Source organism: Pempheris klunzingeri, chromosome 24 (assembly GCF_042242105.1).
Source record: "Pempheris klunzingeri isolate RE-2024b chromosome 24, fPemKlu1.hap1, whole genome shotgun sequence".
In the NCBI taxonomy this organism is placed as follows: Eukaryota; Metazoa; Chordata; class Actinopteri; order Acropomatiformes; family Pempheridae; genus Pempheris; species Pempheris klunzingeri.
In genome coordinates this window covers 12,127,542-12,141,368 of record NC_092035.1, presented here as the reverse complement: position 1 = coordinate 12,141,368, position 13,827 = coordinate 12,127,542, and the positions used below count along the sequence as shown (strand labels likewise).

Genomic DNA, 13,827 nt, shown 5'->3' with positions numbered 1-13,827 from the left:
TTTACCCTAAAAAAAACACTGAAGACAAATTTTTGAACTTTGATGAGATGAAGCATGTCAGTATTGTCCATGTGTGCAGCTGTCTATTCTGTATAAAAAAGGACTATATTGCCATGTGTGTTATGTTTGATAAATATACGTGCTTTGCCGCCAGGTTGATGTAAAAAGGCAAACTTCAATTTCCTATAAGACGATGCGTGTCAGGGTGTTGTTGTTTCCTCGTTATTTGCATGAAGGAGACATGACTGTGTCTTTGCAGTTTTTCAGGTGATGTGTAGTCAATTGTACTGACAACTATGGTAGGCGGTGTTTGCCCCCCCTCCTCTACACTTCCCCCTCTTTCCACCCACTCTTTTCTAAAGAAACCTCCATTGTACTTTGATGGCATTGTAGTCCCTGTAGGTGTTTCATTATGGTTTTTTTTTTTTAAGTTGGAAATAGTTCTATGACTCCTATATAGTGATGATTTTTGTAACCTTCTCTAGTAAAACCGATATTTTTTATTATCGTGACACCGTTGTCTCCTGTCTCGTTCTTGCGTCCTGATTTTTTTTGTTGTTTTTTGCATTTCCTGTTCATGGTAACAAACAAAGTGATAATACACAAGGGATTTCTCTAGAGCGGGAACTACCTTTCCTTAAATTATCAGTTATAGTCTACATCCAAAATGCAAATATAGCACATTCATGTACTATAACTTATACTTACATATAAGGAGTTAGAACCATCTGTTTGGGATTTCAGCTTTAAAAAAACAGACTTTAAAAACATTTACTGATAAATATTCTCTTACTGCTGCATTTAACATTCATTTAACTGGCAAAAACTTATTCTACAACAAGATAAAAGTGGCATTTTTCACCTCGTAGCCTTAAATTTGGCAGCGTTTGTGTTTAGCAATCAAGAACTGAACTCTTCAGCAGGTGAAGCTGATTGGCTTAATTAGATGCTGCCTCCTGTGTGGACACAATGGAGCAACCCTTTAATAAGTAATATATCACCTCACTTCCAAGAAAAATAGATACTGGTTTCTCAAAAAGTCACAAGAAGTTGCCAGATGATGTATTATATTAGTTTATTTCTATGTATTTGACAAAACCAGGATGTGGTCTTAAAGATCACATTTGTGAAGCTACTGGATCCTCACAGCTGTAAACTGGATCACTTTCATCACTCTTTAGCTCACCAGTGTCTCTGTGGTGGAGGAGTTACATCAGTGATGGAGGTAACAGCTCACTGATGTTACTGTGGAGCCACAAACTGGGACTTTATCAGACTTTTGATGTGTGGGCGCCGCCTGGTGGACATAGAGGGTGCTGCGCTTCAAATGAAAAAGTGAATAATACACAGAAGACAGATTTTTCTCCAGTTTCCTTGTTGGCTGCTGTTTTATTTCCATCGTAAAAAATGGTGGGAGTCCTTTACTTGGAAGGAGCCGATGCTGATGAAAATCACTGTGTGATCCACTTTTCATAGTTACGGGAGGAATAGCAATCAATAAATACATGAAATTAACAAATCAAGTAAGAACAATGGTTATCCAGGTCTATATAAACAACTATAAGAGGCTAATTTTCTTCCTTAAAGAAAAAACTAAATAAGACCTCTGGTGTGGCACTTTGATCCCAACAGAACAGAAAATAATACTTCTTTTTTAAAAATGGTTTAAAAACTAAATCTAGTTTAACGTGTGATTAACCTTTAACATGTGATCTGCACTAAAGTAGTCAAACTCGTTCATTTACTGTACACACCACAAACACAGTAGGTCCTAACCGTCATTTGTTTGAGGAAATACATTTCTTGGCATGTCACTGATGCTGTGTGTCAGAAGTTTGCATTTTACATCTGCAAATGATGTAAAAAAAAAGTTTAGTCCTGCATCTGCTGCTGAGGGCAGAAAATAATGTTGTTACTTCTCTTTTTGGGGTTGAAACTTATTCTAAACCCACAGCTGCCTCTGTGAAGTCAAACCTTTGGCAGTTTGTGTTTAGAGAACTGTTACTACTTTAGAGGTGACGTAAAGTCGCTTTTATCACAGAACCCCCCTCACGTCCCTCCATGAAAGCCTTTAAATTTCAGGTATCAGCCAGTTATATCCACCTACAGTGGTGTGAAAAAGTATCTGCCCCCTTACAGATTTCTTCTGTGTTTGCTTTTTTGTCACACTTACATGTTTCAATTTTAATATCAGACAAAGATAACCTGAGTAAATACAAAAATCAGTTTTTAAATGATGATTTCATTTATTAAGGGACAAAAGCTATCCAAACCAACCTGGCCCTATGTGAAAAAGTAATTGCCCCCTAAACCTAATAACTGGTTGTGCCACCCTTGGCGGCAACAACTGCAATCAAGCGTTTGCAATAACTGGCGGTGAGTCTTTCACATCACTGTGGGGGAATTTTGGTCCACTCTTCTTTGCAGAATTGTCTTAATTCAGCCACATTGGAGGGTTTTGGAGCATCAACGGCCCGTTTAAGGTCATGCCACAGCATCTCAATCGGATTTAAGTCTGGACTTGGACTAGGTCACTCCAAAACCTTCATTTTGGTTTTCTTTTAGCTATTCAGAGGTGGACTTGCCGGTGTGCTTTGGATCATTGTCCTGCTGCGTAATTGGTTTGATGATCTGAAACATGTAAGTGTGACAATAAAGCAAACACAGAAGAAATCTGTAAGGGGGCAAATACTTTTTCACACCACTGTATACCAACAACCTGCAAAGACATACTGTATCAGAAATTCATCAGAAGGTAGTCTGGCTCACAGGTGGGAAAGGTGGGTAGAGAGTTTCATGTCCCTTGAGCGGAGAAAATGCTGAATATTGGCACAAAATGTGGTCAGTTCTGCTCTAGAAAAAGGTCAACGTTTCCTTACAAATTTGGATCCTGCTCAAAAGTGTGACACATCACAGGAGCTACTGAGCAAACAGCAGTTCCTCTTTCTGCAGTCACACACCACAGTCACATAGTATGTGGCAACCACAGGAGCATCACATGACCCACTGGGAGTCACACTCGGCCCCCGGCTCAGCAGCAGGGGGAGTCGGGGGGGCTCTTCCTCTGCAGGTCCACTGTGTTGGTGTGGATCAGGTGATCGGCTCTGTCGTCCAACGCCAGGATGCGACGCACGGCCTCCTCAAAGGCCGACGCCACGTTTGTAGCATCCTTGGCGCTTGTCTCAAAGTACGGGTAGCCGCCGTTCTCGCGGCACCACTGCCGCGCATCCTCCCCTGACACCTGCCGCTCGGGGACGTCCAGTTTGTTGCCCAGCACCACGAAGGGGAAGCTGTCAGGGTCCTTAACATCAGCATAATAAGCAAACTCCTTCTTCCAGTTGGCCAGGTTGTGGAAGCTCTGTCCGTCGTCCACGCTGAAGGTGAGCAGGCAGCAGTCGGAGCCGCGGTAGAAGGGCGTGCGGAGGCTGCGGAAGCGCTCCTGACCGGCCGTGTCCCAGATCTGCAGAGTGACGTGGTGGCCGTCCACCTCCAGCTCCTTGTTGAGGAACTCCACGCCGATGGTGTGGAAGAGGTGCGAGTCAAACTTGTTGGTGACGTAGCGGTTCATGAGGGATGATTTGCCAACGCCGCCGTCACCCAGGAGGATCACCTTAAGGAGAGCCGACTTGGACATCATGACTGCAGCGTGCCGAGAGACTGCACAGGACGACTGGAGACACCAGCAACAGAGGAAGTTTCAGAGAAAACAGAGAAAAGCAGCAAATCTTCACACTCACATTCAAAAAAAGTTACTTGCATATTTCTTTGGATAACCAATTAGTCATTTTAGTCATTTTTCAGGCAAATCTGACAAACTGAATGTGAGGATTGTTTTGTCATACAGACAGTAAAGTGAATATCTTTTAGGACTCCATCACTATTTCCTGACAGTTTATAGTCACCTGTCATTTGAACATATTAAAAACTGAACTGAAAGAGTTTTAACAAAGAATTTGACAGGATTCAGATTTATTAATAACAAGTTTTCAATCTGACTGGATCAAATCTTTGGGAATGGGGAATATTACAGTGTCATGTATAATATTATAGTTCTGATAGTGGAGTTACACTAAAAACACTTAAAATATACCTACACTTATCTTTAAGTCCTTTCACAGTAGGAGTACACACATGTACTGTATGAGCAGGAGTGATAAACTTTTAAACTTTCATTTAGTGCCTGTAAGCAGCTAATACTGTGTGGTGACGCGTTTCTCCACATTAAAGTCAGTCGCCTGGCTGATCCTATTAAGCAGCCACGGCCCACTCATTTCACTTTGCAGCTAATGAACTTCCTGCGTCACATGGACACTGATCACAGGACCGGCGACGCGGTCATCAACGCAGAGACGACGGCAAAACAATTTCTCATCTCTCATTTCAACAATGTGTAGGAGAGAGAGAGGATCTAAGTTAGCAGGTCACCAAGAGGCTGAAGGAGTTCACCCACGCCCAGGCTCAGCTGCAAGGAGGGCCCAGGATTTATGCACTAATTTAATCACATACCACACACTTCTCATGCTTAACATACCAGTTTAAGCTAAACGGCGATCATTCCGCCCACATGCCAGAACAAACCTCTAGGATGAAAGTGGGAAATCTCACCAAGAGCAGGTTTAAATGGGAGCGAGGAGGAGCTTTGCTAAATGAGCACCTCGGCCACCACGGCTAAAGATGGAGCCCCGATCCGTCGATGGAAATGAATGTTGCAGTACATAAAAACACAAATTAGACATCATGACTGCAAGTTTAAGATATCGCAGTCTAAATCCAAAAATTAATCCATTACAATAAAACAATATCTGCCACTACAGCCAGTCACTGTTCATGCAGTCTGCAGCCAATTAGGACGAAATTGGCCAAATCCACTGCTTGTTAGGAAAAGTTAGGCTACCTCGCAGGGTTTAAATACACGAATGAATTGAAGAGTTGAGCTTTAATGTGGTCTGTGGGTCCGGGCCAACGAACGTGTTCAGTCCCGGGACCAGAAACTGGGTGAATGATGTCTTTGTCCTGGGACCTTTAAACACAGCCCTCAGTGCTGCTGCTGTCATTCCTCCTGGTGGAATATCACCATTTTTAAACAGCAGCAATGCAGCAGATGCAGGAATGAACGGCCACACACACACTCACACTCACACACACACGAGGGTCATGTGCCTCATTCAGCAGAATGCTGCTATTTACAGAGGAGGCTGCTCTGTGGGTTATTTCTTTGGGTTATTAAATTATTTAAGTATTAAATTATTTTTTTCCTACAAAACATCCAACCACATGACTTCTAAATTTAAACTTACAACATCTAATATTCCTATTCATGCTTTCTCAATTCACATTAGGAGTCAATATGTCATCCAGCTGGGTAATAATTTGCCAAACCAGCTGATTCAGGTGATACCAATGCCGTGTTTCCTGTTAATAAATGACATTTATAGCACCAATAGCATGGGAGCAGCAGCTGGGAAGTGTGTTAGCTGTGGGAAACAACATTTTGCAGTCCACAGGTGACTTAGCAAACTTTCGGCTGCAATTACAGAGATGTAAAAGCACTTTAAAACTTAATTTCAGTGTTGTTTGCAGCACAGATTTAGCAGATTTCTAGCTAGCAAACACTCATTAGGTCCATTTTCGGACACGCAGTCCGGTTTTTTTGTCACTTTACACTTCTTTAGTGACGGTTTGCTGAGCTTGACCACTTTTTAAAGATGTTAACATGTTGTGTAAATAATGTAAATAACAGAAAATACAGAATTAACGCTGACTCAAGTTACTTCAGCAAAACCGTTCACATACCGTCAACTTCTACATTAGCTGTCGACAGCTCAGAACTAGCATTTAGCACTAGCACTTTCATGAACGTGTTTTATATTAATGTTGTCATTACTGACTTCTGCTGACTCGTGTTTAGTCGCAGTGAATATTTTAAGGAAAACACGTAAAGTAGCAGAGCAGCCGTGGGACTGTCCGATAATGGGAGCATTACTATAAACAGCAGCTGTCCGATAATGGGTGCGCTAACAGTTGACACGCTCGCGACACCACTGACCGATTAAAGCGACAGAAAGCGAGATTTTTTTCTGCCACTGACATTCAACTTCCGCCATGTCTGTAACTGTACCTGTCTGCGTGGCGTTCACTGCCCGGCTGCAGCGGCTAAATCCCCCTCATCCATCCCGGCAGGGTGCAGCTGTGGGCCGGTGACATGGCGCTGCGGCGTCCCCGCTGCTCTCTGTGGCCCCGCAGCCGCTCCGCGCGCTCATATGACCCGAGAGCGTCACGCCTCCTCTCATCATGCGCCCGGAGCATCGTTTCATTGTACCGTCCATCTGTACCAAAACTGTCTCTGTGTTTCTTATTCCACATGTAAGACCACTTTTAAATAAATAGATGTAACCTGTATTAGAAGAATCACTGGGTTAAACATGATGGTTGTACCCTCAGTACATGAGGGCCCACAATAAGTACAGTAGTGCCATGATCTCTATTCCACCCTTCTAACAGGGGATGATGGAAGGACACACCTGCAGCCACTGATTCAGCTCACACACACCTTATTACACACACCCCACACCAGTCCTCCCCTCTGTGGGTCTGTGGGGCTTCTGTTGTTTAGTGTCAGTTGATTGTTCCGGATTTTCTGTCTTTTTTTAATGCTGCAGATCAGGAAACTGCTGTATACCAGTTTTAACTAAGTCAGGCCAGTTTAAATGTAACACATTTTAATATCTGTGATGTTACCATCATGTTACTATTGTGATGTTACCATGTTACCAGAAAAGTCTAAGTCTAAGTTACTTTAAAGGTTTTCTTGTATATGCAAGAAAAACATAACTTTCAAAAACAAAACTATGTTAACTTCTTCCCTAATCCTTTTTTTCCTGTGAAATACATTAAATGTTCACAACTTCAGACTTGGGCAGGACAGAAGTGTTGGAAACCACTGGATTAAAGGACCTGACTTCAGTATATTGCACTGTCCCTTGTGCACCGTCGCTGCACAGATGAGCAATTATCAGAGTTTCTGCAGGTTTCCAAGCCTCTTACAGCTGGTTCAGAGTCCAAAGCAGCTCCAGATCCTTACCTCTGTCTGCAGCATGTTGTGTCTGTTTGTGTCCGTGTGATAAATGGCCGCAGAGCACTGATTTGACAGGCCACCGTGACTGAAAGGGTGGAACACAGCACTCGAGTGATGGGGAGCATCTGAAAGGAGACACAACACAGAGAAGAGCTGCAGTGCTGAAATACCAAGCTGCCTGCTGTATCTGCTGACAAGATACTGCAGTCAGACAGCCGTGACAAAGGGGACTTTGGTTACAGGGGATTTTATCTTTGGATTTCCCCAATTTGTCCTTTTAAAACCAACTGAGCCGGCAGCCAAGAACAGAAAGGTCGACCTGAGCAAATGAGACAAAAAAGGAGGAAGACTGTAAAAAATAAAGAATAAAATGAGCCCACTTTAAGCTGCTTGGTTTGCATGAGGAGATAAAAAATGAAATATAGAGTCACATTAAGGAGCCACATGCATGTGACATGAAAGCAGAACTGACTTCTAACAGTGTGACCAGCGTGCAGGCGGTATGCTGCGTGTGTTTTAGGGTTTCCCGCAGCAACAAAACAACATTACAAAGAAGACTTAATTCTCTTGAGTTTCAATTTTTTAGTGAAAAATGCCAAATAAAAGCCAACGAACAGCACACAGGGGACACGCAGACGTGGATCGACCTGGTGCAGACAAAGTGACCGAGGATAAAAGCGAGCGATTTGAACAGTTTTGTGAAACTCTCCGGCCTCCACAGCGGAGCCTCGTCGACGTGATGTCACAGCGACGTGTAAATGAGCCAGGGTGCCACGTAAGCTGAGCGGAGGACCATGGGATATCCTACCCTGAGGGTGCGCTGGAGGGCAGATTACTGACTCACATGCTCACTGTTTTCTAAGCTCACATGCCTCATCCACTGCAGCTTCAAATGAATGGGATATTGTAGGTGGCTATGGGCGTGTTTTCTTAGTTTTTTTTCTAAAGGAATTCAAGCAAGCATGCTCAGCGTGACTTACAATAAGTGCAACAGAACACCGTCTCATCCTTGAAATCATGAGAATTATACATTAGTGAGGGCAAAGGTCACGATCGTAGAGGCTTTAGATTGTTCCTCTGAGCAGAGCATGTTAATGTAAGACAGAGGAGCCGGGGAAAAGCAGTTAGAGGAGCGACTGTAAGTGTAGAAGAACGGGAGGAGACAGGAAACAATTCAGCAAGAAGCAGATGACGAGAGCTACTTCTTGAAAAGCTGTGGTTTCAGTCTGAAGCTGCATTAAACAGTGACTGTGCTTTTCAGCCCGTAGTAGGAGGGCAGTGACACAGTTTGGGCTCATAGTTACACATTTTCTGCTGAACGCACTAAAATTCCAAATGTCATGCACAATAAAGGACACATCCTCGAAATTTCTTGTTTAAACCACAAGTATGTGCTCCATCCCGCCAGAGGGCTCTGTCCTTTGTTTCCACTCTGCATTCCTCTCACCGTTCCTCCTGTGTCTGCTGCAGGAAAGTCTTTTGTCTCATTTTGTTGTTGTTCCATTGGACATCAAAATCACATACTGGCGCTTTTGGGGTCAAATCAAGCACCTCTTCAAGAAACTACACTCCACAGAGCGTCAACCGCAATGTTTTTAGCTCTCGTGAAAGTCTATAAAAGTTTCTCTGTTCATACAGAAACACGACTGAGGTGAAAACAGGAAAACCACTTGAATAACGGTTTCACACAACTGTGTCTGATAGTAGAGCCAGAAAGACTGGTCCCTGGGCAACAAGGACATGTTGTGTCACTTTAGGGTTTCAAATGGTTTAAAGTGAATACTTGCTGGATTTTTTAAGTCATCTAAGAAAGTACACTGAATATTTTCAGATTTTGGTCAAACAAAAAAAGCTTTATGAATACTGAATATTTTACAATGTTTGTTTTATAGACTGATTAACCAGCCTGACCCATTTTTCAGTAATTCTTGCATCTGGTGTCAGTAAACAAAGACACTCTGGCCCTTGCTCTTTTTTTTTGGAAAAAAAACTACTACAAGAGTAGTCGACCTACAGGCCAGAACCAAAACATATTCAGTTTGCTATCATAGAAAAGACAACCAGCAAATATTCTCATATGAGCTTGATTGAGTACATTTTTGTCATTTTCATTATTAAAATGATACATTTTACGATCAAAATTGTTGCTGATTAATTTACTGTTAACCCACTAATTGATTAACCCACTAATTGTAGACTTGGCCACACATTTGATGACATTTTTTATTCCAAACCAATAAATCTGACACTTGAATTCAGAGGCAGACCCAGCCACTGTGGTACCACTGCTGCCCACACCTGCTGCAGGTCACAAAAGTCATTGCGTCCTCGTCAGGGCCGCTCTGCCTCACCCACGCGGGTAAGAAAAGGGCACCCCTGGACACCTGCGTCACCCGACAGTCTGACCCCCCACATCTCCTGCAGCGGATCTTCTGCGTCTGCGTCCCCTCTATCCCTTGAGGAAGCTGCCTTTCGCTCACACCTCGGGAAGAGTACTCCTCCCTCAGCTGCCGGAGCTCCACGCTGGCCATCTCCTCCGAGGACATCCGTGCGAAGGCCTCAGGTGACAGCGAGCCGCTCAGGAGGCCCTGCCCAAGATGCCCGTTTTTAGGATTCTTCAAGTTGGCCACCTTGCTCCTCACACAGGCTTTGTACTTGACCTGGCTGGACTTATGGAGCTCATGGATGTGCTCTTCGATGTCTTGGGCCAGCGCTGCGGCCTTGCCTTGATCAGGAAGTTCGGGGCAAAGAGCAGCAAGAAGGAGCTGATCACATTTGGATCTTACAGATGAGGAGATACAAGATGCGGAGGTGCTCTCTGCTGTGCAGGGATCAGACCGGAGGCCATCTTTGGCCACTACGGATGAAGCTTCTAGCTCTGCACACGTCACACTCTGCGCAGCACTATCACACGTCGGTGCTGGACCTCCGTGGTAATCCCCAGCCTCGCCTGGAGATGGAGGAGAAACCCTGCGAGAGAGCCCAGGATTGTCCTTCTCACATTTCACACCTTTGCTGTACTGCCTCTTCCACTTGGACAACAAGCTCTTTGCCGTCTTCTTCACGCTGTTATCAGAGCAGGTTCTCAGGAGCCTGTAGAGAACTTTGACAATGTCCGTCGTCTCCAGCTGCTCTGCTGTGACCTGCAACTTATCCAGGTCACAGAGGAGGGTCAGGATGTTCCCATAGCTGCTGTCTGCATTGGATTTCTCTATCTGCAGGACACAGTGGATTATCTCTTTTGCATCCATGGTGGCTGCAGAGAGAGGGGGAGATGTTACATACCTGAGTGGTGCACCTAACTACCTAATCTTTAAGAAAAGTACCAATAAAGATCTGTAGCTTAGTACACAACACCTGTGTGGTGACTGTGTTGTTTTCCTGATCTGCTACTTAGCAGGATGCAAAATTCAACATACAAAAACATGGATTTGAGTCGGTTTACCTGAAATGCCTCATTGTTTGCAGCTTCTTCCCACAAGCACTAATCTCAGTAACGTCTGCAAGGGAGCAGCCATGTTGAATCTTTGTTCAAAACACAGGAAGTTCCCTGAGTTCACCTCTAGATGGCGCTGCAGCCTCATAGATGCACTCAAAGTGGTCATGAGGGGTTATTTTGCCATGAGTTTCTAATGAAGGAGCTTAGTGCAACTGAGTGCACAGTTTGTTATTTCTGTTTATCTTGTATCTGTTTCCAGACATCATTTTTCTAAGAAATGGAGATGAATACAACTTTTGAATATCTTGAATATTTTGTGGTGTGATAAATATGTTTCAGTATCAAACTAATAGGGCCTCAGGGACAGTTGTGCTGTGATTTGCCTAATATGTACTGTAGGAGTACCTCTCTGTGTCAGGATTTAGGTGTGTACATTGGATTTTTAAGGCAACAATGCTGCGTTAACGTCAGCATCAAAGCATAAAAAAAGAGTAGAGGATTACACCCACAATCTTGGGGATTAAAGAATTCAGTAAGGAGGTAATAAAACTACATTTCAGTGTTTTCCAGATGCTGAGGGAGGAATGCCATGAGCTATAGGATTTGATGTTTAGGTTCAGCGTGCAGAAACATGCAGCCCTCGCATACATGCAGCCATACAGCCTCCAGACAAGAATTCAAGAGTGGAAGGTATCTCACGACATGATGAGGCAAGCTTTTGACCTGTTGTGCAATTACATGTTGTGAGGGAAGGAGATGAACGAGTATTTAGTATAATTCATGGTTGTGGAGCAGAAACAAGAAACATTTCTCTGCGTCAGAACCACTAGAGTGGACATCTGAGGGGTTATTATGTCCTCAGAGCCACTCAGACAGTTTGATATAATCACACACTGAAAATGTAGAAAGTCTGGGTGGTTGACAAGTTACACATGCACTCATTTAAAGTTATTTGAATGAAGATGATCCAAGGAATGCTACTGAATATGGTGGCAGCAAAACTGAAATTTAGGGACAGTGTGAAAAGTACCGTGGTGGCGACAGAGGCTGTAATGGGGGCTTATGTGTCACTTTTTTAAAATTTCAATCATTATCAATTTCTTAGTTGGCTGTTTAATAATTTGATCTATAAAGTATCTAACAAAAGTGAAAAATGTCCACAACAATTTCTTCACGTTGACATTTTACACTGTTCCATTTTGTCCAAAAACCCCAAATATTCAGCTTATTATCATATAAGACCAAAAAAAAAGCACAAAATATTCACACTTGGAAGCTGGAATCATGGAATTTTTTTGTTGTTTTTGCTTGACAAATTGACAAGCAATTAATCAGTGAGTAGTACTAGTATATACTAACTCAGCTCCACCCTCCTCCCATCACAAAAGACACACAACACTCCCCTTTTTATGATGCTTAACACTTTCATACAGTCCCTTAGGAGAGATCTCTCTGTCTAAAAGACACTTTAATTGAATTATTCTGCCAATGTAGGATGTATTATCTTCAATCTGTGACACAAATATCCCTTTGGCGACTCTTCGTTGCCTCTGAATGGAAAGCTGGCTGCCTTTGTGTCCATAAATTACGCATAAATTAGCCTGGAATGTGAGTTTTTATATCAAAATGACCTTTTAATTTAGTGAACCGCATTTAATAGGAGCACCATAATTCAACGTACACTCCTGTCGAACACTATTAATCACAGAGAGACCTCTGTGACATATGAATGAGGAGGGTGCCATTGTGTAACCTGAGGTATGACATCACCCTCTAAATCTTATATTAAAAATGAGCTTTCAAGGCTCGTGCAGCTGGGGCCGATAGCGATGGAGGCCCTGAGGGAAAACTGATATGGTGTCTTTTAGCATAATAGCTTCTGGCTCTCAAGTCCTCACATCACAGCTTAAAACCCCAAATGGAAGTCAAAGCTTCCAGGAGGCTTTTAGCTGCATTAATTAATTCACTTTTCCTGCTGAACACAAGTGTGCTGGCTGAAGGACTTTTCTGTCAGCGCATGCAGCAGTGTGCAGTGTTGGGTGCTAAAGTTTTTGTTTGCGTTGTTGTGTGTTTGCTCTTTTGGATGATAAGTGGTTTGCCCTCCTCAAACTGTATGGTGCTTCTACGGTGTGTGTGTGTGTGCACACTGGGATGGGTGGGGTCCAGCTGGGCCTTCAGTGAGCACATGTAAGAGACAAAAAAAAGAAAAGAAAAACCCTCTTCCTGCGCTCCGCACACAACAGCCCCCTGACTTTTGTTTCCCCAACTATGCATGGCTGGAATTCCCACAAACACGCACAAGGCTCCTCGGATCTTATCAAACAATGTTAGTGCGGCCTATCTGCACTTGCACGCTCCTTATCAGTGGGAATGGAATTTTACCAGCACGCCGCCACTGTGGCGCCCATTTGTCAATAGGTGGCGCTCTCTGCACTGTGCTGGTTCCATTGGATCTGTATGAGGAAGTGGGGTCCTGCTGTATCACATCCTGCTTTTGTTGTCTCCGCCTCTTGTGCAGACCACGCCACATTTGACGGCGTGTACGCATGAGCACACACACACACACACACATGCTCGACCCCGCCCTGAGCTTGAGAAATCCATAGGAGGAGTGGGGCTTTCTTGTTAAAGTGATCAGTTTCTTCATGGCCAGACATTCATGACAACATGGCAAGCCCCTGCAAGCACCCCCACACATACACACACACACACACACAACCTGAAAACACCCCCAGCACACATGTTCATACAGCACAGCAAGTGTGTGTGTGCACATGAAAACAAGACAAAAGGATAAAAGGTTACTCACACAGCATGAAGGATTTTGTCTCTCATTCTTGCTGTCACTGCAATACTCAACCTACTTAGGGACTGTATGCAAGTTATTAGGTGGGAGGGGAGGTTAGAGGGTTACACTAAGAGTTATACATATTTTCTTTTTGCAGATTGGAGGGTAGTCTGGCTTTTTTGGGGAGGAGTATTTGTAATTTCTTAAAGAACCCAAATTTATATTTCAGCATTCTTCTGCAGTTGCAGATTGACAAATGAAAGGAATAAACAGGTACAAATTATTGTTCTAGTGTGCATAGTAGATGTGTTTTGTATTGTAAGCAAACAAGATATATCGTGTAGTAATTAATTAGAGGATCGGGTAGGTGGATTCTGTTTCTCTAAGGCAGAGCCAGGCTAGCAGTCTACCTCTGCTTCCAGGCTTTATGCTAAGCTAAGCTAACCAGCTATTGTTAAGAAAGCAAATAAGCATATTTTCCTAAAAGTCCCCCTCTGTTAGTTTTAAATTAGGTTACTCCATGTA

General features: G+C 43.4%; 2 protein-coding genes across 2 annotated transcripts; both read right to left on the bottom strand.

Moving 5' to 3' along the window:
• Positions 1-1,075: 1,075 nt before the first annotated feature.
• On the bottom strand, positions 1,076-6,227 carry LOC139223626 (ras-related protein Rab-9A-like). Its single transcript, XM_070855592.1, has 2 exons — positions 6,119-6,227; positions 1,076-3,670 (listed from the first exon to the last, which is right to left on the bottom strand). The coding sequence occupies exon 2, from the start codon at positions 3,635-3,637 to the stop codon at positions 3,032-3,034; it is 606 nt and encodes a 201-aa protein (XP_070711693.1). The 5' UTR covers positions 3,638-3,670; positions 6,119-6,227; the 3' UTR covers positions 1,076-3,031.
• A 3,072-nt stretch (positions 6,228-9,299) lies between these two features.
• On the bottom strand, positions 9,300-10,597 carry LOC139223856 (transcription elongation factor A N-terminal and central domain-containing protein). The gene is made up of 2 exons (XM_070855860.1): positions 10,521-10,597; positions 9,300-10,331 (listed from the first exon to the last, which is right to left on the bottom strand). Exon 2 carries the CDS (start codon positions 10,324-10,326, stop codon positions 9,331-9,333), a length of 996 nt encoding a protein of 331 aa, XP_070711961.1. The 5' UTR covers positions 10,327-10,331; positions 10,521-10,597; the 3' UTR covers positions 9,300-9,330.
• Between the last annotated feature and the right edge of the window lie 3,230 nt (positions 10,598-13,827).

What these genes read in the sequence shown, in the direction of transcription:
- LOC139223626 (XM_070855592.1), bottom strand. Translation starts at nt 3,637, where the DNA reads ATGATGTCCAAGTCGGCTCTCCTTAAGGTGATCCTCCTGGGTGACGGC.
- LOC139223856 (XM_070855860.1), bottom strand. Translation starts at nt 10,326, where the DNA reads ATGGATGCAAAAGAGATAATCCACTGTGTCCTGCAGATAGAGAAATCC.